General features: G+C 40.8%; 1 protein-coding gene across 2 annotated transcripts; it reads right to left on the minus strand.

Annotated features, from left to right (window-relative positions):
- Window positions 1-11,904: 11,904 nt before the first annotated feature.
- On the minus strand, window positions 11,905-22,105 carry SLC35G1 (solute carrier family 35 member G1). 2 transcript variants are annotated; one of them, XM_036829401.1, is made up of 3 exons: window positions 21,842-22,105; window positions 17,162-17,342; window positions 11,905-15,180 (listed from the first exon to the last, which is right to left on the minus strand). In XM_036829401.1, the coding sequence occupies exons 1-3, from the start codon at window positions 22,017-22,019 to the stop codon at window positions 14,442-14,444; spliced, it is 1,098 nt and encodes a 365-aa protein (XP_036685296.1). In that variant the 5' UTR covers window positions 22,020-22,105; the 3' UTR covers window positions 11,905-14,441. The 2 variants fall into 2 exon arrangements, with proteins under 2 accessions (XP_036685296.1, XP_036685297.1); XM_036829402.1 differs by having other exon boundaries at window positions 17,162-17,339; window positions 21,842-22,088.
- Between the last annotated feature and the right edge of the window lie 877 nt (window positions 22,106-22,982).

The raw sequence follows: 22,982 nt of genomic DNA on the forward strand, positions 1-22,982 counted from the left end.
CAACCCCTTATCAGATGTATAATTTGCAAATATTTTCTTCCATTCATAAGTTGCCTTTTCATTTTGTTGATGGCTTCCTTTGCCATGCGGAAGTTTTTAAGTTTGCTGTAGTCTAACTCGCTTATTTTTGCTTTTATTTCCTTTGCTTCTGTTGTCAAATCCAAAAAATCATGATATCAAGATGCTTACTGCCTGTTTTTTTCTAGGATTTTTATGGTTTCAGGTCTTATGTTCAAGTCTTTAATCCATTTTGTAAATTTATTTATTTTATTTATTTATTTTTGGCTGCGTTGGGTCTTTGTTGCTGCGCATGGGCTTTCTCTAGTTGGGGAGAGTGGGGGCTACTCTTCGTTGCGGTGCTTGGGCTTCTCATTGTGGTGGCTTCTCTTGTTGCGGAGCACAGGCTCTAGGTGCACGGGCTTCAGTAGTTGTGCCACATGGGCTCAGTAGTTGTGGCTCAGGGCTCTAGAGTGCAGGCTCAGTAGTTGTGGCACACAGGTTTAGTTGCTCCGTGGCATGTGGGATCTTCCTGGACCAGGGATTGAACCCATGTCCCCTGCCTTGGCAGGCGGATTCTTAACCACTGCACCACCAGGGAAGTCCCTTTAATTCATTGTGAATTAATTTTTGTGTATGGTGTGTAAGGTAGTGATCCAGTTTTATCCTTTTGCATGCAGATATCCAGTTTTCCAATACCGTTTATCGAAGAGACTGTCCTTTCTCTACTGTATACTCTTGGCTTCTTTATGGTAAATTTACTGACTATATATATGTGAGTTTATTTCTGGGGGGGTAAAGTCAACTTAAACAACATGACTCCAGATTTTATCTGGTCAAACACTAATAGAGCCTGTTGCCTTGAAATAACGAACTAAGAAAGAGCACAGCAGAGTGCTTTACACAGGGCTAGGTTTGACTCTTGTTGTACAGATAAGTTGTTTAACCACTCAATCCCCCAGCCCCATGTTTTTCAGACACTTCGTCTCTAAAAATGAGGATAATAAAATTTCCTGCCTCACAGAGCTTCTGGGAGGATTAAATCAGATAAGGGACTTGGTACAGAGTGTGCCCCTTAGCAGGTACTCAAAATGAATATAATACATATTATATATATAATCAGTATCAAACCTCTGAATAATATGACAGCTTTGTAAACTGCTTGCATAATGTCTTTATGTCATGTGCAGGCCAGCCTCTGCTAAAAAAAAAGGGAAAGTGGGTGTTAAATGAGCTAGTGAGCTAGGGAATTGTTTCTTGGCCCCTTCTCCCAGGTTTGAGAACTTGTGTCTGACTGTGGTGCCAGGAAGATCTATCCCTTCCCCCTTTCACGGATGGAGGACAGAACAAATGGCCTCTGCTTCAGTTTCCCATGGAGCCCTAGGTACCACATCTCCCGCTCTTTCTAGTAGAACCTCGCTCATTGCTGACATAGGATGGATGCAGTTAATGTCTGCGAAGTTGAATTGCTTGAATTCTCATGCCCCATCTCATGAATGGACTCTAGACAAGTTGTTTTCTTCTAAACTTGTCTGCTCATATCTTAGAGCTCATTTTTATTTTGCAAATTCTAAAGCTTTGCCTCTGACATTCCTATCAACATAACTCAGTCACAAAGATTTCAAGGCAGAATAATTAATATACATTGATTATTCATTAATTCACTCAGAAAACATTTATTAGATGCCTACTGCGTTTTCTTAAAAAAAAAGAGCACATGTTTAGGTGTAGAAGAGCTTGTTTGCTTCTCCCCCGACAGCCTTTAAATGCTAATGCTAACCTTTATCTTTTTCTAAAATAATGTCTGACTATAGCGACATCTACTGGTAAAACTGAGCTCTAAACCAAGGGGATCCTGCCGTGTATAGCCTCAAAGGTATTTTGACAATTCCTTTTTCCCTAAAGTGTAGTCCAGGCAGACATCCAAATCAACATTCTTTGATAATGAGTACTATGCCACTTCACTAAATGATTTTCTGTAAATGATTTCAGAATCTTAAAAGCTTTCCTGTTTGAAATACTTCTGCTATCTTTGCTGAAAAATCATAGACCAAGCTGCCGGGCAGCCTTTTGAAAGGACCATACACAATAAAGTGCACAGAACCTTAGAAAAATATTACATTAAAGTAATTCATATTGATTTGGAAAGCTGAGAACCATGACTAACATAGCACCGCCATTAACTGGTGGTTCTCGGGACATTCCAGTGCAAATTATTATTTAAAAGCTAATTTGTGGGCCCTTGGAATTTTGTCTTAAATATAATGCCATGTCCAGTGGTTAAATTCTTTTTTTAAAAAAATTAATTAATTTATTTATTTTTGGCTGCGTTGGGCCTTCGTTGCTGCACGCGGGCTTCCTCTAGTTTTGGCGAGCAGGGGCTACTCTTCATTGCTGTGCACAGGCTCCTCATTGCGGTGGCTTCTGTTGTTGTGGAGCACGGGCTCTAGGCACATGGGTTTCAGTAGTTGTGGCACGCGGGCTCAGTAGTTGTGGCTCACGGGCTCTAGAGCGCAGGCTCAGTAGTTGTGGTGCATGGGCTTAGTTGCTCCGCAGCATGTGGGATCTTCCCGGACCGGGGCTTGAACCCGTGTCCCCTGTATTGGCAGGCAGAATCTTAACCACTGCACCACCAGGGAAGTCCCCAGTGGTTAAATTCTTAAGGTATCCATCAATAGTTCATTTTATACAACATAACTGAAATAATGTGCATTTGCAAAACATGGATAAAAAGGGAAGATAAGAAATAATGCTTTGCAACATTAGTAAACAATTAGGATGTTTAAAAATTGAAAAATAAAGTTTTTAAATAATGGATTTTTTTATTACCTTGAATACTGGGGGGATAAATGACTAATTGTCTAATAAATGATTTGCTAGCTTGCAAAATGTTAACTACCACTCATAGTGCCATTGAGTTTTATCAGTCAATGGATGCCTTTGGCTAGATGTCCTCATGGTTGCAAGAGGCTGCAGTAGCTCCAAGCATCACCTCCTTACAAAGCAGAAAAGGTTCTTATCAGAAACCTCATTGTGAGAATAAGAAAATCTTTCCCAGAGATATTGCCTATAAACTTTCCTTCTCATCTCATTAACCAGAATTGGTTTCTTTGCCCCTTTCTACGCCAATCACTGGCAAGTGGATTAGATCATCATGGTAGTTGAAATTCACTCCCACCTTAGCCCCTCTCCTGAGGTTGGGTTGTGGGTCACTTTCCCTAAGCAAACAAAATTGGGGATATTCAAGCAAGGAAAAGGGACGCAGATGGATTTGGTATCTACTAAACTGAGGAGTAAATGGGGTGGGGTGGAGGAATATGAGACAGGTGTGGGTGATTCTTTCTAGAAGTCTAAGTTTGATGGGAAGAACTAGGATAACAGCAAAAAGGAAATGTTGGAATTAGAAAAGGATTTGTTTGCTTTTGTTTGGCTTGAAGATGGAAGAGACATGAACATATTTATATGTAGGAGGGCCAATAGAAGTGGAAAGTTTGAGGAATTAGAAAAACAAGTTCTTAAAGCATATGAGAAAGGATGGAATCTCTAGCCAGGTACCAGACTTTGGGATTTTGAATATCAAATTCCAAAAATCGATTGAGTCCATCAGAGAATGGCCAACTTTTAATTTCCTCAATTAGAAGCACTGAAAAAATCAACAATCCTTTCATTAAAATTACTTTCTGTGTAGCAGTTTCTGACTTGTAAACATTTTTCTTGTTCACTTTAGAACTGTCCATATTTTTTTTTTTTTGGCTATTGGGAAAATTGGTAAAACTTGAATAAAGTCAGTATATTAGATATTAGCATTATATTGATGTTAATTTCCTGATTTTGCAAATTTTACTGTGGTTATTGAGAGAATATGCTTTTGAAGGAAATAGACAATGCAGAATTTTAGGGATGTGATGGTTAATTTTATGTGTCAACTTGGCTAGGCGATGATTCCCAGTCGCTGGGTCAAACAACCATCTAGATGTTGGTGTGGAGATATTCTTAAGATATGATTAACATTTAAATCAGCAGACTTTGAGTAAACCAGATTATACTCCATAATGCGGGAGGGCCTCATCCAATCAGTTGAAGGCCTTAAAGAGTAAAGACTTGGGTTTCCCAAAGAAGAAGAAATTCTTCTTAAGACTGCAATGTAGACAGTTGCCTGATTTCTAGCCTGTTGCCCCGCGGAATTCAGACTCGAGAATGCGACATCAACTCTCACCTGAATTTCAAGCCTGCTGGGCTGCCCTGCAGATTTCATGTTTGCCAGCCCCCATAACTGCATAAGCCAATTCCTTAATCTAAACTGCCGCCCCCCACCCCGTGCCCATACATATGTCTCTCTCAAGATATGTATATATATCCTATCGGTTTGTTTCTCTGGAGAACCCTGAATAATGCAAGGGGTAAATGGCATCACGTCTGTAGACTCTCAGATGTTCACTTTTGGGGAATCTGGGTGAAAAGGTAGTGGGAATTATTTGTACAGTTCTTGCTGTGTTTCTGTAGTTCTGAAATTACATCAAAATAAAAAGATAAAAGAAAAAGAAAATGTATTTGAAAGCCAGTTTGGAACATGGCTTTTCTCTTATACAGAGCTTATGAACTTGTCTAAGTTCCCAAGGTAGACTGACAAAGGACTATTTAATGTAATACTGGGCCCTCTGAAGGTGATTAAATAGGAAGAAGGCAATAGTGTTTTATTGGTGATTCAACCAGAAGGGAAAGCATTATACTTGAATAATAGATTTTAATTAATCTTTATTTTGGTGGAGAAACTATTGCAAAGTTTTTTAATATTCAATTGCCAGTGTGAAATATTAGAGGGATAAACAGTTGGGGGGTTGAGGAAAGAATGGAAGTTAAAGAAGAAACCGGTGCTCAGGGTATCTAGAGAGGAAGGGAGGAGAGTTTAAGGAAGGTTTCATTTAATTTGGTTTACTTGGAAGAAATTTGAGCATATTTATGCACTGAGGGGATGGAGCTAGGGTAGAAGGAGTAGTTGAAATTATACCAGAGAGAAGCAAAATCTGGTACACATGAAAAAGGACGGAATCTTAAGCAGTGCTTTTTAGATTTTATATACCACTAAAATGTTTTTAAATGATAAAACTGGAGGACCGATATAAAATTGTCAACTTCTACATTTGCCAGGTAAGGACATAAAAATAAAGATAGACAAAGCCATCCAAACAATGGGAATCCACTATTACCATCGTTTCGTAAATAAAAGACATTTAAACTCTAAATATAGAAAAGGCATAATGTAGGGATTTAATAAATTTAGCATGATGTTCTTCTTTCATTGAGGACCGTTTATATGGATTCTTGCTTTTGGCATTAGTTCTAGCTGAGCACATGTAAGCAGCTGTGTCTATCTTGGTAGCTGGTACAGAGCCTGCCAGACGTGGTGTTCTAACAGCACACCTTGGACGGTTGCACATCTTTGTCTCCACTGTGACCTTGGCTCTTCCTTTGACTTGCTTTCCACAGTGGATCCTGATAACCCCTGACCTGGCCCCAGGCTCTGGTTCCTCCTCTTCCCAAGAGCAACTTTACAAGTAGGACCTGTGGCATCCACTTCCACTTGCTTTATTGAAATTGCATGTTTATCTGCCAAGGTTGTGATTATTTTTATATCACCAACTTTTGCCCTTTGTTAATGTTCAGACTCACTTATCTCTTTCTGGTTAGCATAGCTTTCCTTTTCTCTTCACTTTGTTCATTTCCTCACCATTGCTTCTTAAAGAATATTGTTTTGCTGGGGAAGTTTATTAGCACCTTGTTCCTGCTTCTCTAATCTGCATAGTAGGTGCCTCTTTGCTTTCACAGGGAATGGCTGGTTTGTTTACACACCTTACTGGTGATATTAGTGCCGTTCCTTTGAGCTTTGATCAGGCCCTGCGCTGTTTCATGACCTTTGGGGTGAAGTCCAGAGCAATTCATCTTCTTGTATCTGTAAATGGGAAGCATGAGATCAGTCAGAAAGTGCTTTGGGTCAGATCTCTGTTCTTTGCTAGTTATGTGACCTCACAAGTCTCTTAAACGCTCTAAAACTGTAAAATAGGGAAAAGAACATCAATCTTCTAAGGTTACTCCGAGGATCAAATGAGAGAAATGTGTAAGGAGCTTTGAAATATGCTGGCACGTGGCAGCTACAGTAACAATGGTAGCTGTTACTGCAACCCTCCTTTCCTCCCAGCACTTTCTAGAATTGTGCTGTCAAACAACCACTAGTTACATGCAGCCACTGAGCATCTGAAATGTGGCTGGTCTCAGCTGAGATGTGCTGTAACTGTAAAAGATACACCACTTAAAGGGGAGACTACAGTGAGCTTACAGTTTACATCAGACTGTGATGTAACTAAGAAATAAAACGCCATTGACACATCTCTGAGATTTGGGGGGTATGAAAGCAGCTAGCATAATTACCATGAGTAATACAGGAGTATTACTTACAAGAAAGGGGACGAGGGATATTCCTCTGGGAAGAGTTACAATAACCAAGTACACGGAGACATGTGTGGAACATGTGCCAGTTTTATTAATATACAGTGAGAAATAGAACAGTTTAGGGAACTAGGTGCTCAATCTTTTGCTTAGTCCATTCTCTTTTGTACTTAAGGTATGTGAGAAGCCAAATTATAATCACATGGATACTTGATATACTATGGATATACAAGGAATAAGGGGTGTTGATTTTATAATTGTAGTGTTAGTAGCTTGGGGACTTGACTGCTTGATCTTTGGATCATGTTTCTTAAAATCAAGTTGAAGAGTCCCATGGGCTATATGGCAGGGTGTCGAGGGTACACAAACCCAGGATAAACTTGACACATTTTCCTAGGGTACCAGAGATTTGGGGGATAAGAAGTTAAATAACCGAATTAGTCATTTAAAATAATATCTTTACACTAAAACACACCGATATATTATTAATTTGGATGCAAAAAATTACATGAATTTTTTAAAAAGCATGAAGCCTCAAAGAACTTTTGAGCTTGACATGGGCAGCTTCAGGCTTGGGGTGAGCAATATAGCAGCGGAGTCAGGAGCAGAGGCTTGGGGATTGACACAGGAGGATTTTAAGACCCAGGCTCTGCCACTTATTAGCTACATGACCTTGGACAAGTCATTTAACTTCTCCAAGCCTCTGTGTCCTCAACAATGAAGTGAAGACAATAAACAGCCTTCCCCACAGCATTGCAAGATTCAGTGAGCCAGAGCACAAAAAGCAGTTAGGACAGTAGCTGACACTAGAAGGACAAAATAAAGGGTAGTGGTTATTGTTGCTATGCTTATAGCTATGCCTCAGACTCTCCTCAGCTTTTAGGGAGAAAAGCTGGGAACTCCCCGTCTTGGTGCATCCCATCTCTACAATGGGAACACGTCTGCCACAGCCACCATCCTTTCCTGCTTCTGAGGCTGGCCAGTCCTCCTGATTGGTGTGTTACACCCTTAGAAATGTTCTTAGTGCATCTAGGGAAGTTATGGCTGAATGCAGCTGGCCAAGGGATAAAGTCTGTGTATTTAGGCAGCACTGCACAGCTCTGTTCTTCCCTTCTTTGAGACCTCAGGAGGCTCTCTCATTTCTAGGTGCTTGGGCAGTATCTTGCTGTAGCCCAGGTGTACTGATTACACAATGTGTATATATGTCATGTTTGCATGTCATTTTGACCATTTTGAGGGCTTGACAATATTTGATGTTTCCTTGTTTTGACTGTGATTGTACATGGCTACTGCTCAATAACTATTGATTAATAGATTGAAAGAAATAAAACTAAAATATATTCAGTGTTGTCACCGCCTTCTATACTCTCACATCCAGCTCTTGCTACATGAGAGGGGAGGAGATAGGAGAAGGGCATACATACCTCCAAATCCCCAAATCAAGAAACAATCCTTTCGGACTTCCCTGGCAGTCCAGTAGTTAAGACTCCGAGCTTCCACTCCAGGGACACGGGTTTGATCCCTGGTCGGAGAAGATCCTGCATGCCATATGGCGCAGCCAGTAATAACAATAATAATAATAATAATAATAATAAGTAAAAAGAAAAAAGAAAGAAAGAAAGAAAAAACAATCCTTTCACCACAGTGACAAACACCACAGTGTTTCCCTGTCCTGTATTCTACCCCAGCTAGGTAGGAGATGTGAGGTATTGGAAAGGTCAAGGTCTTTGGGATAAGACAGACTTAGGACAGTGGCTCAGTTCCATCACTTACTAGTGAGGGCACTGGAATTTACCAGGTAGGTGACCCCCTTCAACCTCTTTGAACTTTAATTTCCCAATCAACCCATCTCCCAGAGTTGGCAAGGATTGAATGAGACAAAGATCAAGAAGCTCTTGTTCTGGATGGGACATGTTTAATAAATATTACTTTCCATATAAAAATAATTTGGGGGACTTCCTTGGTGGTCCAGTGGTTAAGAATCTGCCTTCCAATGCAGGGGACGCGGGTTCAATCCCTGGTTGGGGAACCAAGATCCCACATGCCGCGGGGCAGCTAAGCCCTCGCGCCACAACTACTGAGCCCGTGCGCTCTGGAACCCGTGTGCCACAACTAGGGAGATAAGCCTGCGTGCCACAACAAAAGATCCCGCATGCCGCAACTAAGACCCAACACAGCCAAAATAAATAAATAAATATTAAAAAAAATTTTTTTAATTAAAAAAAATAATTTTGGTGCTGTGGAAAGGCAGATATCTGGGTCACGGCTGGGCAATGTTTTGGGGGATCTTAGGGAAAATTCAGATTTTCCTTTTGTATTTTCTTCAGTCATGGAGTAAGTGGGAATTTAAGTCTGATTTGTAAGCTAGATAAGGGAAAGAGGAGAAAGTAAAAGGAAGTCAGTGATGGTGAGCCAGGTGATAAATCAGATTAAAACAATAAACATTTCTCTGTGTATGTCTGTCTGTCTGTATATATATCTCTATTTCTCTCTTTCATCCCCTCCCTTCTTTTCTGTCAAGTCATTTTATTGTTTTTGTTCTACCAGTTTTATTTTCTGTTTTATTTTTGGACTAGGTTATATATCCACATAGCTCAAAATTCAAAAGGTATAAAAGGGGATGCAGTGAAAAGTCTCCTTTCCACCCTGTTCTTCAGCCGCCAAATTCTCCCTAAAGGCAACCAATGTCACCAGATTCTTGTGTATCTTCCTGGAATATTGTTTACCCTCTTTTTATACAATCGATCACATACTCTGCTACTATCTGAATCTTGCTTTTTTCACTTAATCTTGAAGATTATCCCACATCCATGCATGCAAAGCTCCCTTGCTCTCTCTTAATTTACTTTTTTTTTTTTAACATCTTTATTGGAGTATAATTGCTTTACAATGGTGTGGCTTAATTTACTTTTAATGCCATTGTATTTTGTGTTATGTACCATTACTTGTTTAACCAGTACCCTACTGAGGAACATTCAGGCTAGTTCTGTTTTTTGCTATTAAGTAATGTTGTAATAAATAATCTTGTATATGTCATTTTGCAGTAAGCAAGTATATCTATAAGACAAATTCCTGAAATGGAATTTCTGGGTGAAAAAATATGTGCATCTGTAAATTAATCGATGTTGTCAAATTGCCCTTCATAGAAGTTGTATCAACGCATGTGCTGCCCTACAGAGTAGCAAAGTCTTCTGAGTTTTCTAAAGTACACATACAAAGGAACCAAGGGACATACGTAGGAAGTAATGGAGACAATTTGATATGACCCAATGACCATGGGCTAATTGGATTCTTATTGTTCCTTTGCTCTCTCTCGGGTACATAATCTGGACCTCTTATATAGATTTAGAGTTATTTAACTTCACAATTCTAAAATTAAACTCCACATTAAAGGGGCTTCTAATTTACAAACTGATATTTAGCTGCATTTCCGACTGTCAGAACCTCATGAAATAGAAGGGATGGGTTTAATCTTTGTTTTTTAAGTTTTCAAATTTGATACCTCTATGAAGCCTATGGCTCAGAAAGCTTTTGGTCTTGCACCCCTTCACTCCCTTAAACATTTCTGAGGACTGGACTCCAAAGAGCTTCTGGTTCATGTGGGATATATATATTTCACAATATTTAAAAGCAAAACTAAAAAGTTTCCATTTGTTTATTTAAAATGATTCCATTATAACATAAATAACATAAATAACTTTTCTTATGAAAAGTTAACTATTTTTTTAAATTAGTGATAAAAATAGCATTGTTTCATAGTGTTGCAAATCTGGCTTAGGAGGTGATAGCTGGCATAGCACCTTGTGGAACACAGTGGAACCTTTTCTTGTGGACTGGACTTCTATGGTATAACATTTTCTGCCCTACCTTGACACCAGATATGTCTGCTCCTTACCCTCCTGCTATAAATCCTCACCCACAATTTCCAGGAAATGATGGGCAGTGTCAAGATTCATGGGTTCTTTGTGAACTGGTTTTCCTAATCTGGTGTTCAAATAGGCTAAAACTTGACTGGGTCTTTGTGGATCACAGAGGGTCCCTCTTGCAGAACTCTGAGTATGGTAGCTGTATTAGATTTGATGTAAGGGACCAAAGGGGTCATATAGTAGTGTGTTTGGGGTAATGCCCAGGCTTCACGTGCCCAGCCTACACTGTAATTACCAAATCATCATGCCCAGTACTGACCATGCCTCCATACACCTAGATCAGAGGCCAGCATGTTATCCAAGAGATCGGGCTCTCTTCCTACTGGATTACCCTCAGTAGACTAATTATGCTTATTGGGTGAAAAGATAAGAAGCTAGAAGAGCCATGCTGAGTTTGAAGAATACTGCATGTGAAACACACAGAGAATCAGGCTCACCCCCCTAGTCAGAGCCAAGTGCGATACTCACAGAGCTAAAGCCAGAACTGGAAAGACGGTGACACCTATGGGTAAGATAAAAAGACTGGTGACCATTGGCAGCCCTACATGGGCAGATCAACCAGGAAATTAGAGCTGTCCAACAGTAGAATTCTGTGTCAGCAGGAGGGAGCCAGATGAGGTTTGTAAGCCAGAAAACTGTTCATACCATTCCTGGTGAGACTGCTCAGGGGGAAGGACCCTGGGCTAGGCATCATTCTGAAGAGGAAGTGAATGCTCAACTCTACCATAGTAACCACAGTTCAATACTTAAGTGTTTTTGTCCTCCTTTGTGGTCTACAAGTCCTTCTATGACACTTCTTTGTAACATGGGTTGGGGCAAGTAATGTTTTTCTCTTTAATAATTGAAGCAAATGAGGAAAACAGGCTCAAGGACACTAAGTGGAAGGGCCTAGCTGGAAAGTGATTACACCACACCCAGATCTTCAGACAGCTAATCCAGTGCTTTATCAGTTCTTCCAAGGTGGACTAGTATGGGTGGGAGAAGCTGGAGACAGTGGAAGAAACAGAAGCTCAGCTGAGCCACTGGAGGCTAAGAGGCTTTAGAGGGCAAAGAAGAGAGGGCAAAGAAAGCAGGCGAAACACAAAGGAAGGGATCTCTTGGCAAATGTGGGAGTTGGTGGGGAGACTGACCCGAGTATCGAATTTGTATTGGGACACAAGAAGTCAAGTTGGAAAAGTAAGAATAGGGTCAGATGAATAATTTGGATGTGATGTGGTGCATAAGAAGGCATTGCTATGGCTACATGAGAACCAGAGTAACAGTGAAAGCAGGGCCTTAGGAAGATTAGTCTGGCAGTGGAACAAGGATCTGAGTGGAAGAAAGAGTCTAGAAGCAGATAAGCAGGATACTGTTGTGGTGATTCAGGTGTGGGGTGATAAGTCTCGGACTAAGATGGCAGCAGTGGAAAGGTGGGGAAAGAAGAATTCACAAGACAATAAGAAGACAGACACTCCATGACTTAGTAACAGATTAGCTATAGGAACAAAAGTTGCTCCAAGCTCTGAGGATCTAGAAAAATAAAGGCCTCACTGTAACATAAGATTAGGACCTTTATTTTTGAGACATTAGATTTAATGTAACAGCATCAGAGAGACAGATAAACAATTCGAAACTTATTACATCACAACTGAATGGCCAGAGGTCAATCTCTTTAAGAAGTACATTTTGAAGCACATGGATGAAAAAAGAAATAAGGTATATTAGCTAGCACATATGCTATAATCATAAAAACCAAAATATAGTTTTCTTTCATATTAATTTTATTAGTAATTATAAAATAAAACCAGTTTATGAAAATAGTTCCCTTTTCAAGATATAGGAACTACAGTCTTTGCAAAATATACGCACCCATAATTGTTACAATACATATCCTTGTATATACCTTGGACATTATAAAAGTATTTAAGAGTCACACCCTGTAAAAGTTGGGAGAAGAAACATTTTCTCCAACTTTGGTCATATATTGTGACATTCAAGCACTTAAACCACACTGTTGAAATAAAACATGTCTCTAGTGTACAGGCCCAAAGGGATTTAACTTTCAAGGTCCCATAGGTTCTTTTATTGTGCAAGGTAAAGAACCAGGAGAGGGTTCCCTGAGAGTTCATTTACCTTATATAGCTCAAGCAGTGGTTTACTTTCCATGCTTAATCATGGAACTAAAGCAGGGATAAATAAAGCCACGGAAACCCATCTTGGGCAGGGCCCCTTAGCATCCCTAAACATGGAGCATGTCTCTTACAAGAGGATCTCTAACCCTTGAGCCCTAAGACGCTCTAATTCTATAATTATCTAACATACTTGCAAAATGATGCTTTTGCAAATCTAAACTCTAATATTGCAGATTAGGCTAAAGTTATAAAGATAGTGTGACTTTCCTAAATAGACTTCATTTAGGATTTGTCTGGTGGGAAGCACTTGGGAAGATCAGCAAGCCAAAAATTTCCTCTTGGAACTACTGGAAAAGATCCTTTTCTCACCAAGGCATAAACCTCAGAAGCCCAAGTTCTTTCTTACTTTGGAAGAATTGTGATGAAACAGTGGGAAAGAGCCTATAATCTTTCAAATCTGTAGGCTTAAGATAAGAGCTCTGACACAGTAAGAGCTGGAGACCATTATAGCCTCACCAGTAAAGGGTTCACTGTGACAAAGAGCCATCTGCGTGTACTCTCTACTTCCTGATTAACCTCCCAAGTTTTCCTAAATATTACATTCTCTCTTTAACTGCAGAATACTGGCCTGATGAAGTTCCAGACATAAAATGTGTTGTTTGAATTCATGATGTTAGTATCATGGTGCAGAAGTGACACTTAATATCATACTGATATACTAGAATTTAACAGTGATTTTTTTTTCCTATTGAAGAAACTACAAAAATCAATCGACCATGGATTCACAGGTCTTTACATTTACTATATAACATGAAGCATTATTATATATAATTCCATAAGGGAAAAAGACTACAAAAATAAGTTTACTAGGATTACTGTATTTTAAAAAGTAATTTTAAAAAAATATACTCCAAAGTCCCCTAAGTATTTGGTTTAGAAGGTAAGAGAGGTATCTTAATAGGGTGAACCATAAGGAACTATGGTTTTTGTAAGTTAAAAAGGTAAAATCTCATCAATTTCTTATGGTTCAACCTAATAAAGCCCTGAGAAAATTTTATTTGGCATCACACCATAAATTCAAAGAGAATTTATAGAAAATCACATTTCTAGTATAGGGAAAACACTTGAGGATGGAATGTGCACACTGGCCATGCCAAGATTTCTTTCTTAAGATTTTTAAACACCTTAACTTAGAAAGTTAACAAAAATTTAGTGCAGTTTCAAAAAAACAGAGGACAATTAGACTTACAGAATGTAGCTACAGATGCTAATGCCACTAAAACAGAAAACTATTAGCCAAATTTGGTGATTTAAAGATTTTTTTTTTAAGTTTATGTATAAAAATTTCAGCATTAAAGTGAAAAGGCACAAATATGGGTTAAAAGAATGACAATAATTTATAAAAGCCTTGAAAATAAGGCTAATTCATTTGTTTTATTAATACCATTAAGTAGGCACCTACTCCAGGTTTCAGCTTTGGCCTCCTGAATGGGATTACATTTCAAATGAATTCTCAACACAACACTAATTATACAGCAGCATTATTATCAATAAGTTTCTTAGCCTCTACACTGCTAAAAGAGAATCTAAAATTTCCTCCCACCTATATCCCATCAGTACCAAAAATACACTTTTAAAAATTACATATATTTATACTTAAGAGTCATAAAAAATTGTGCAGTTTTTCTTCAACTAATGATGTGTTCTCTTACCAAATGCCACCCCAACAACCAAAGCCAAAAAATAACTGACACACACAAAAAATAATAATTGCTACACCCAACTGACTGGCTATCCTCAACTAATTAAAGACGTACCATATTCAAAAATGGTACCTTAACTATGAAATGTATTGAATATAGTCAATGAAGTAAATGCAGATTTTCCAGGTGTGTATGCGGGTGGTATGTCTCAACTGGGTGATGGTGTACTTCAAAGAAATACACATTTCAGCAGTGATGCTTTATTTGGAGCTCTGGTACCATTTACGAACGGCCGCTCCAATGCTACTGGCTACTACGCATAAGGAGCCACCCACGGTCCACCACGACGGCACATCAGGAAAGAAAATAATCTGAAAGATAAAAGCAAAGACTACATCCATAGTCTTCATTAATGCTACTAGCCCTGCTTTTTCTATCTGAATGGCTTTTGCGAGAAACACCTGACCTCCCAAACCAAACAGCCCAATTAGTATGAGAAATAGCCTGTCCAGCCCACAGTGCGGCAGACTCCATTCTCCTAATATAGAAAGGGCAATGACGCACTCGGTAAGGCCAGCGACTACATAATACCAAATGCTCAACACGTAGTCCACAGATGTCCCTATTTTCCTTAGGATAACTAAAGTCACGGCAGCAAACACAGCGTGTACAAGTGCTGCGAAAGCACCCTTCAGGTGAACTGAATAGTCTTTATCCGTCTCCACGACTTCGGAGCCAAACAAAAATGGCGGCCTCACGATAAGGATCACTCCGGTGATTGTGAATGCAGTGAAGACAGCGTCCCAAGGGCTATACTTTTCCTTGAGAAATATGCAAGCAATTATAGACGTAAACACTGGACAGCTAAATGAGATAACCGTGGCATCAGCGAGGGATGTTGACTGGTAGGCGTAGTATAAAAGGATCATGGCACTAGAACCAAGGACTCCTCTGAGAAGGAGAAAGATTCGTTGACCTTTGGGGCCTATAAACCCAGTTCTGTAAATTCAAAGGAAGGAATGCATATTAAATGAACTCGGTATTGGTTTTCAAATTACATTTTTAAATTAAGCATTATCTTAAAAGTCCTATCAGAAAACAAGGAAATAGTAAATTAATTATAATGTCTACAACTATTATACACCTTTTAGAAAGTGTTTCCTAAGTATAGCTTATGACATTAAAGTGTTCACAGTAGAAGCAAAAATAGCACAAGAAAATACATAAATAGTATAATTATAGGTCAGCAAATATAGATAATATTTTCCATAGGTATAGATATATGCCTGCAAAAAAGACAAAAAGGAAAATACACTGAAATGTTCATCATGGTTATACCTTAACAGGTGGACTCATAGGTAATTTTCCTTTCTATTTATTTTCCCCAAATTTTCTATAATGAAAAGTGTTATTTTTATAATAAATACAATTTCATTATTTAGCTGCCCTGTATAAGAAAACTTGGGAATGCGAGTGTGCGTTCTCAATCTTAGTGAGTTTTTCTGTTACAGCTGAAAGCAATGCTAAAATTTATTTCAGCCATTGAATATGAGACAACTTTTCATTGTTCTCCTTAGGAAAAGAGTTAAAATAACACTGGAAAAGAAACTGTAGCATTCGGATAAATATAATAACTGCTGCTCAAATGCTTTACAATTAAATATTTACGAAGCAGAGTACTGTGTAAGTTCCTGGCTAGGTGCGGTTCATTGGTCTGTGCCAGAGCTGGCCTTTTTAAAGCAGTGTCTAGGCTTGATATAGGGACCCCTTGGTCTCTGGAATTAGAAATGAAAGTGTGGTCACCTTTGGTCCATACTTTGAAAAGCTAAGAGTTTTTCATGACAGTGAAACATAAAATGGGTCAAAACAGATTAGTGCCAACAATTTAAGAAAATTCTTCTAAGTGCCTTCCTGCCAATACTTTTACTCCAAAATAGAGAGAATGATTGTGTTAGCATCAGTGGTCTGTTGCCACTTTTAGACATTTCTGAAGTCTTACCATCATTTCCTAAAATATTGTGACTTGTCCACACCTACACGGGAATTTCTGACAATATTTTTGATCTTAGCGGATTTTCACCTTTTTCACCAAAGACTTGGGATAAGGAGTAAAACTATTCTAAGTAAATCTGCACTGAGTTATAGATACAAAGAGACTTTGGTAGCAAGTGACTGAAGCTTTTAATCTGGAGTTTAAGCATCTTTACCCAAAGAGAGAAAGACCCAAATAGCCACCAGGAACCCAAAAGGCGCTCCTCCCAGGCGTCTAAGTACACTGGGGTGTGTAGAGGTTACAACAGTGTGGAGGAGGTATAATTTTCACCTGGGGAGGGTGTGTGTATGGGGTCCATGTGGAAGGGGAAGGGGGGCTGGGTGGGGAGAGAAGAGTAAGGATGGGGACTACAGTTTTCATACAGGGTAGAGGACAAAGGTTATCATTCCCTCCAGTTTACAGATGAGGACACTGAACAAGAAAAGAGCTAAAAAGGCCTTTCTCAAGATCCCCTTTCCCCTTTCCCATGGCACCCTAGTGGGAAGACCTAAATATTATTACTGTAACCTTCTGTCTGCCCTGGTAGGAGAGCAGCCTGTTCTACTTAAAGAAACCTCTGACACTAGGAGACACTACTGTTTCCTCCCGTTTACTTTTTTCTTCCAAATACTAGTTATGCCAAAGGAAAGAGGGAGGGTGGTACAAGATGGGGGGAATTGTACAAGCAAAGCTTTGTTCTCAAAATAGGGGGTGGTAAATAACTGAATCTCTTTCCCCTCCTTTGTTTGGGCATGTGGTTGGTGCTTATGAGAGCATCTTCTGTGGGTGGATCCTTGTGACTTTTCATTAATCTGAGCCAAAGGGTGTAGGGACTGGTAAATCTATGAGAGGGATAAAGCAGAGTCTGTAGAGTAGATAATTTAAGCAGGTCAAAAGATTTACAAACATTTATTAATACTTTCTACTTTGCAGGTAAGAAATACTTACTTTCTGTATATTAAGCAAGGGATAATGATTAGCATTTGGAACACACATCGGAATGCACTAATTTCTACAGCGTGGATGTCTTCCACTTTTTTAACAAATAAAGAGCCCACTGAGAAGAGGAACGCAGACAATAATGTGTAAAACAAGCCAAGTCCAGGACAGGGTGCTTTCTTCTCAGCTTCTGAAAAAGATTAAATTCTGGTTAGTCCTTGCTTCCAAGGGTATGTTTTATCACTTTTACTTAGAAATTGAGAAAAATGGAACAATATTAATAGCTAACAGGCTACAAAAATTACCTCCTAAGCATATCCGTTCTCTGGATCTGAACCATTTTCCCCACGAAGAATAAAGAACCATAGACAAAGGGCAACAATTTAAACCTACATTTTTAAAATGCAGTTCACCCTAGAAAATGGATCTCTTTGGCTCACTGAAGACTCATCCCTCACTTCTAAAGTCAAAAAGAAGTAAAAAGCTTGCCAAGATGGTGAAAGAAATCTTTAAGAAATGCTTATCAAGATGGCTAGAGAAAAATGCTTCCAAGTGATATTTTATATCATCTCATTGGTGAACTCAGCTTTATGTAGAAAGTGTTCTTTTCTGGAAAACAGGTCCTAACTGTGTGATATGGCTACTTGTTGATTAGCTGACTTCCCCCACAAGCCTGTAAGCTCCTCCAGGGCTAAGATCTCAGCTGTCCTGTTCAGGCCTGGCCCATGGAAGACCCTGAATAAATATTTGCTGAAGGAAATAATATAAGAAAATTTCGTGGAAAGATGTAGGGTCTAACACCACAGGCAAAAGCATAATCTGAGAAGGCTCTCTGTTTAGTTATTTTGAACAGTTAAGGAGATCTTAAAGTTTTCACGGTTTACGACTTACCTTCCATTTAGAACATAAACTCTTTGAGGCCAGGGGCTAGGTTATCTATCCCTCTGACTTCAAAGTGCTTAAAAATTAAAAAAAACAAAAAACAAAAAACAGAACTGCCATCTAATTCTTGGCTTGATCTGAACCAGGAAACTTCTGCTTTCTCCAGGGCATCAAGTATTCAATCCATTAATGACAGTCTGTAGGAGCAGCCACTGCCTCTGTCTTAAACAGCTGCCTAAGACAGGAGTAGAACCTGCTTTCAATCTCACCCCCATCATTCAGAGGAGAACAAAATGCAACAGGGTAAGCAGAGAACTCCTTAAAAGATAGGCCACAGACTGAGGAATTTTTTTTTTTTTCTTTTTTGAAACTAACACAAAAACAAGGACAGAATAGGAAGGAAACACAGTACTGGCCCTTGTTAGTTAAGAGCATAGCAGAGGTGAAGGATGTGTAGGCACATGCAATTTGTAGTAAAACAAGGATTATCATTCCAATCTAGGAATTTACAATGGGTTACACAGCCATAAAACAGTATTGCACAAAGTCTGTTTGTTTTAATGCCCTTTTCTGATAAACACAAACACCAGGTAATACATTTCAACATCCTCATGTTAATTAGATACCTTTGCCCACAAGTGACAAACAATTTGCAAAGTGGGACCAAACTCTGATGATGCACAATCTTCCTGGGGGTACACTACAGCCTTTGTAGTAAAAGATGCCATTCTGGTCAGTGGTCTCCACCTTTTCCTGTTCTAGGTGTACTGCTGAAGAGAATGACTTGACACTAGCAGTTGTCATGTAATAGGTTATCCATTATAAGTGCCTGAATCCTCCACGTTCTGTTCTATATCTATGTGCTCAGATACTGTAGGAACCAAACTGCACATACCCACTCAGCCCATGAGAAGGAAGCTTTAGAAGACTTCTAAGTTAAGCAGCACAAAATACATGTATTGGCTCTGGTCAGCCTTAGAGGTCAGTTTCTGAAATTTCAGAATTCAGGTCCAAATAAAATAGTTTTTCTTTCTTTCTATAAATTTATTTATTTTATTTATTTTTTATTTTTGGCTGCGTTGGGTCTTCGTTGCCGTGCGTGGGCTTTCTCTAGTTGCGGTGAGCAGGAGCTACTCTTCATTGCGGTGTGCGGGCTTCTCATCGCGGTGGCTTCTCTTGTTGCAGAGCACGGGGTCTAGGCGCACGGGCTTCAGTAGTTGTGGCTCGCGGGCTCTAGATAGAGCGCAGGCTCAGTAGTTGTGGTGCATGGGCTAAGTTGCTCCGCGGCAGGTGGGATCTTCCCGGACGAGGGCTCGAACCCGTGTCCCCTGCATGGGCAGGCGTATTCTTAACCACTGTGCCACCAGGGAAGTCCCAAAATAGTTTTTCTTAAAAGAAACCCAATCCTTACATAGAACCTACACCCTCAGACAGAACAGAATAGGAAGATCGAGGACAGAAAACATCTCCCTGGTCTATATTTCAAGGATCTTCTCCAACCTAAACTTTAAAAATTTTCTCCAGTAATATTTTAACTTAACATGATATTTTAACTCTTTTAAAACTTTAAGTTACAATGTCTAGTTGAACTTGATTATTTGTTATAAGACTGAGGACTGGTGCTCCTCAGGCAAACCTCAGTCTCTTACAGAACAGTAATTTCAATTCTCTCTGTCAAAGGAGATGGACAAGAGAGTAGCATAATCCAGAGAGGCATTTGCCTATGTAATATGCTTCCATGATCATATTCCACTGAAAACATATCTAATAATTTGGCAACTCTAAATAATTCAAGTTAAGTAAGTGGCCACAGTGCGATTTCCTGAGTCAGAAGAAAACTGAAAAGTTGCTCACTTTCTCTATCCTCTGCTTTAAACTGGTGATTCACTACCCAGGTTGGGAATTAGAATCACCTGAGGAACTTTTAAAACTTCAATGCCAGCCCTACCCTAGACCCACTGAAATAGGACCTTGGTCACTGTAAAAAGCTCTACTGGTTTCAGGGCCACTGCTACCCTAAGGAACTCACTCCTTCCAGGGGGATGTGAGGCACAGACTTAAGACAACTTCTTCTCCTTGCTTCAGTCTAAGATCCACACTGTCCCTCAAGAAAATAAACAAATGTCTTAGGATAGCTGTGTGCTGTCTGTGAAGATTATCCAAGAATGTAAGAAAAATGGGTAACAGTTTCAACCTGAACTTGAAAATGAACTTTCTTGAGATAACCAATTGGGTTAAGAGGCTAAAATGATACTGCCACAAAGTTCAATGACCACAGTACAGGGGTTTAAAGTGTTTCTAAGGCAATCCCGTTTTTGGAATATTATCTGGTCACCTTATAGTAATAAGTATTACTAAGTCTTATTATTAGCAACTTTCTTTGAAATTAAAAGACCCCTCAAGATTCTTAGGTGCAACTGTTTATGTAGGTTTTGCCACCTTCTGCCTGAAGTATTCCTCTTTGGTTCACAAACAGGGGAATCATTTAAAAGTTTGCAAGGACTAACTCAGCAGTCCATCGTAACAGCATTCAGCCATAGGATGCTAAGGTGAGAAACTGACTTCTTCAAAGCTGAACATCTGGTCAGCTCAGCTGAAGGTAACCCTTACATAAATGATCAGAAGCCTGATACTTTCTCTTAGCATTAAGGACAAAAATGCAGCAAGAACCATCTCCCTGGGGTTTGTCTCTCTACAAAATGTGTGAATTTTCTGACTCTCAAGAAAGTGCAGACAGAAAGCGGGGTCGGCTAAAAGACATAGAAATCCCAGGTCACACTTAAGGGAGGTGATCTAGAGGATGAGGTGGTGCAGACTGTGTAATTTTGTTTTGAATGGAGATCTGCCTATTTCTCTTTTCTTTGAGGAAGCTGCTCCAGGTGGGTGGTGTTCAAGGAGGAATGTGCTTGGGGCTAGGAGAAAGGGCCCTGGGCTGGGTTGCTAGCAAACTGGGATCCTATCCCTGGTGCTGCCCGGACCTGTGAAGTGTCTCATCCACACATGCTAGATCTTCGGAAAAACAAAACAAAACAAAAAAACCCTCCTAAAGCCCTCACCTTCCCAGGCCTCAGTTTCATCATTTGTGAAAGGAAGACAATGAACAAGATAAAGGGTTTCTCACACGGGGTCCCTGGCTTTGGAGGCGGGTCCGTGAACCTCTTACCCGTGTTTATAAGACTGTGCCTCTGTCTCATTTTGCATCAGTTCCTACAAATTCCTTGTAACTCAAAAAGGTTAAGAACCAGTAGTTGTCCCACTCAACTCTGCCTTCCCAAGATTCTAAAACTCTGAGACAAACGTTTTTCTAGACTCGATGCTTTTCAACTTCCTCTTCAAGCAACACCGTTTACATTGAGATCAGTTTTCTTGCTTAGCTTCCTTCCAACCTCGTCCAGCTGCGAGATGGCCTTTCTCGCTGACTCCCCATCTCGGGCAGAGCGCACCGAACGGCAATCTGACTCCATGATCCTGCCCGCAACACTTTTTTTTTGTTTGTTTGTTTGTTTCCGCAACACTTCAATCACTTTAATTATAGGAACAGTTTCCGAATCCTAAATGGGTTCCAAAACAATCAGAAACTTTCTCCGCTCTTCCCGCCGACGGGGGCGCGGGGGCTTCTGCTTTACAGCCCGCACCCCCCGCCCCCAGGTGACAGCGCGAGGGTGTTCACGAGCTCCGAGCAGGGTGGGAAGGGGGGGCGCGGTCCACACGGGGCCCCCGGCCGGCGGCTGCGGGGACCCCCATCGCTGGCGCCCGCCCGGTCCCCCACGGGCGAGACCCGCACCAGGGTCCATGCGCCGCACTCACCCTGCTCCGCGCGCGAGCCGCACGGCAATGAAGGACACTGCCAGCACCCGCCGGGGCCGGGCGTCTCCGCTACCTCGGTGGCCGCCGACTGTTGCCTGGAGCCCGGGGGCAGGATGTCCACCAGCGGCAGCCCGGACTCCAGCCGCTTGGCGGCCCCAGTGTCGTCCACGGGCCGCATCGCCCAGCCGGCGATCTCCCCGCGGCCACCGCGGCGTCTGGCGCCGGCAGCCGCGGCTCCACTGCTCCGCTCTTCCGGCCCGCGGAGGTGGCGGTGCGGCGCATGCGCGCGCGGCCCTTTCGCCTCCCCACCCCCTCCACGGAGAACCGCGCTCGTCCTCTGTTACCCTCTCACCTTCAGGTCCCCGAGGGGAAGGCTGGCCGCCTCCCAGGTCAGGCCCCCCAAGGCGTCCACCCCTCTGCTGCGGTCCGGCTAGACTGGCGAGCGGCTTGGAGTCATCCTTCCCAAGGCACACTAGACCTCTTTCTGTCATTGTGAAGGGAGGCAGGGACCCCCGCGGGTCGTGTAATCTCTTAGGGCGGCCAGTCGGGAGGTTAGGGGAGTGTGCATTTATTTCTCCGTGTGGCGCCGCATTCAGCACCTCTAGGACACCCTGAAGACCTTGCCAAGCACTGTGCCTGTCTTTGAAGGATCGTGGGTTTTTCCTCTGTTTTCTGTCGTTGCCACTTATCCAAGGAGAGTAGAATTTTACTGGTTTTAGGTTTAAAAAAAAAAAGATTAGCACGTAACCATACGGGAAATGTATCTATAAGACTGGGGCAGAACCCATTTATATGTTTTTTGTAACCGTAGGCATTCATTATTGATCTTCATTGTCTGTATTTCTGTCTGTCCATCTCTCTCTTTTCCTTCCTCATTTGCTTCGTCCTCCCTCCCTCCCTCCCTTCCTTCCTGTTGTCAATCAAGTCATCCTAATTTGGTTAGAAATAAAATTCCAATAATCTGATGGAACTGCACCTGGTAAAATCAAAGATTTATGTCATTTGGCCCTAGGATTCACTAATACCCTCTTTATGTTTACGTAATCCTTTTTTCATCTCTGCTTGCTTCAAATGTGAAAAGAGTCTCTGGGCAAGGATGAACCTGTCTAAACTGTTCTAGGTCCAAGTTCAAGCAGGTTAC

This window comes from Balaenoptera musculus, chromosome 16 (assembly GCF_009873245.2).
Source record: "Balaenoptera musculus isolate JJ_BM4_2016_0621 chromosome 16, mBalMus1.pri.v3, whole genome shotgun sequence".
NCBI classification, from domain to species: Eukaryota; Metazoa; Chordata; class Mammalia; order Artiodactyla; family Balaenopteridae; genus Balaenoptera; species Balaenoptera musculus.

Bases quoted from the DNA above. Each gene is read 5' to 3' on its own strand.
- SLC35G1 (XM_036829401.1), bottom strand. From the start codon at position 22,019: ATGCGGCCCGTGGACGACACTGGGGCCGCCAAGCGGCTGGAGTCCGGG. The intron at 17,343-21,841 runs GTGAGTGCGGCG...AATCTTTTTCAG, and splicing joins CGGCTCGCGCGCGGAGCAGG to AAGCTGAGAAGAAAGCACCC. The intron at 15,181-17,161 runs GTAAGTATTTCT...TTGAATTTACAG, and splicing joins CCTTGCTTAATATACAGAAA to AACTGGGTTTATAGGCCCCA.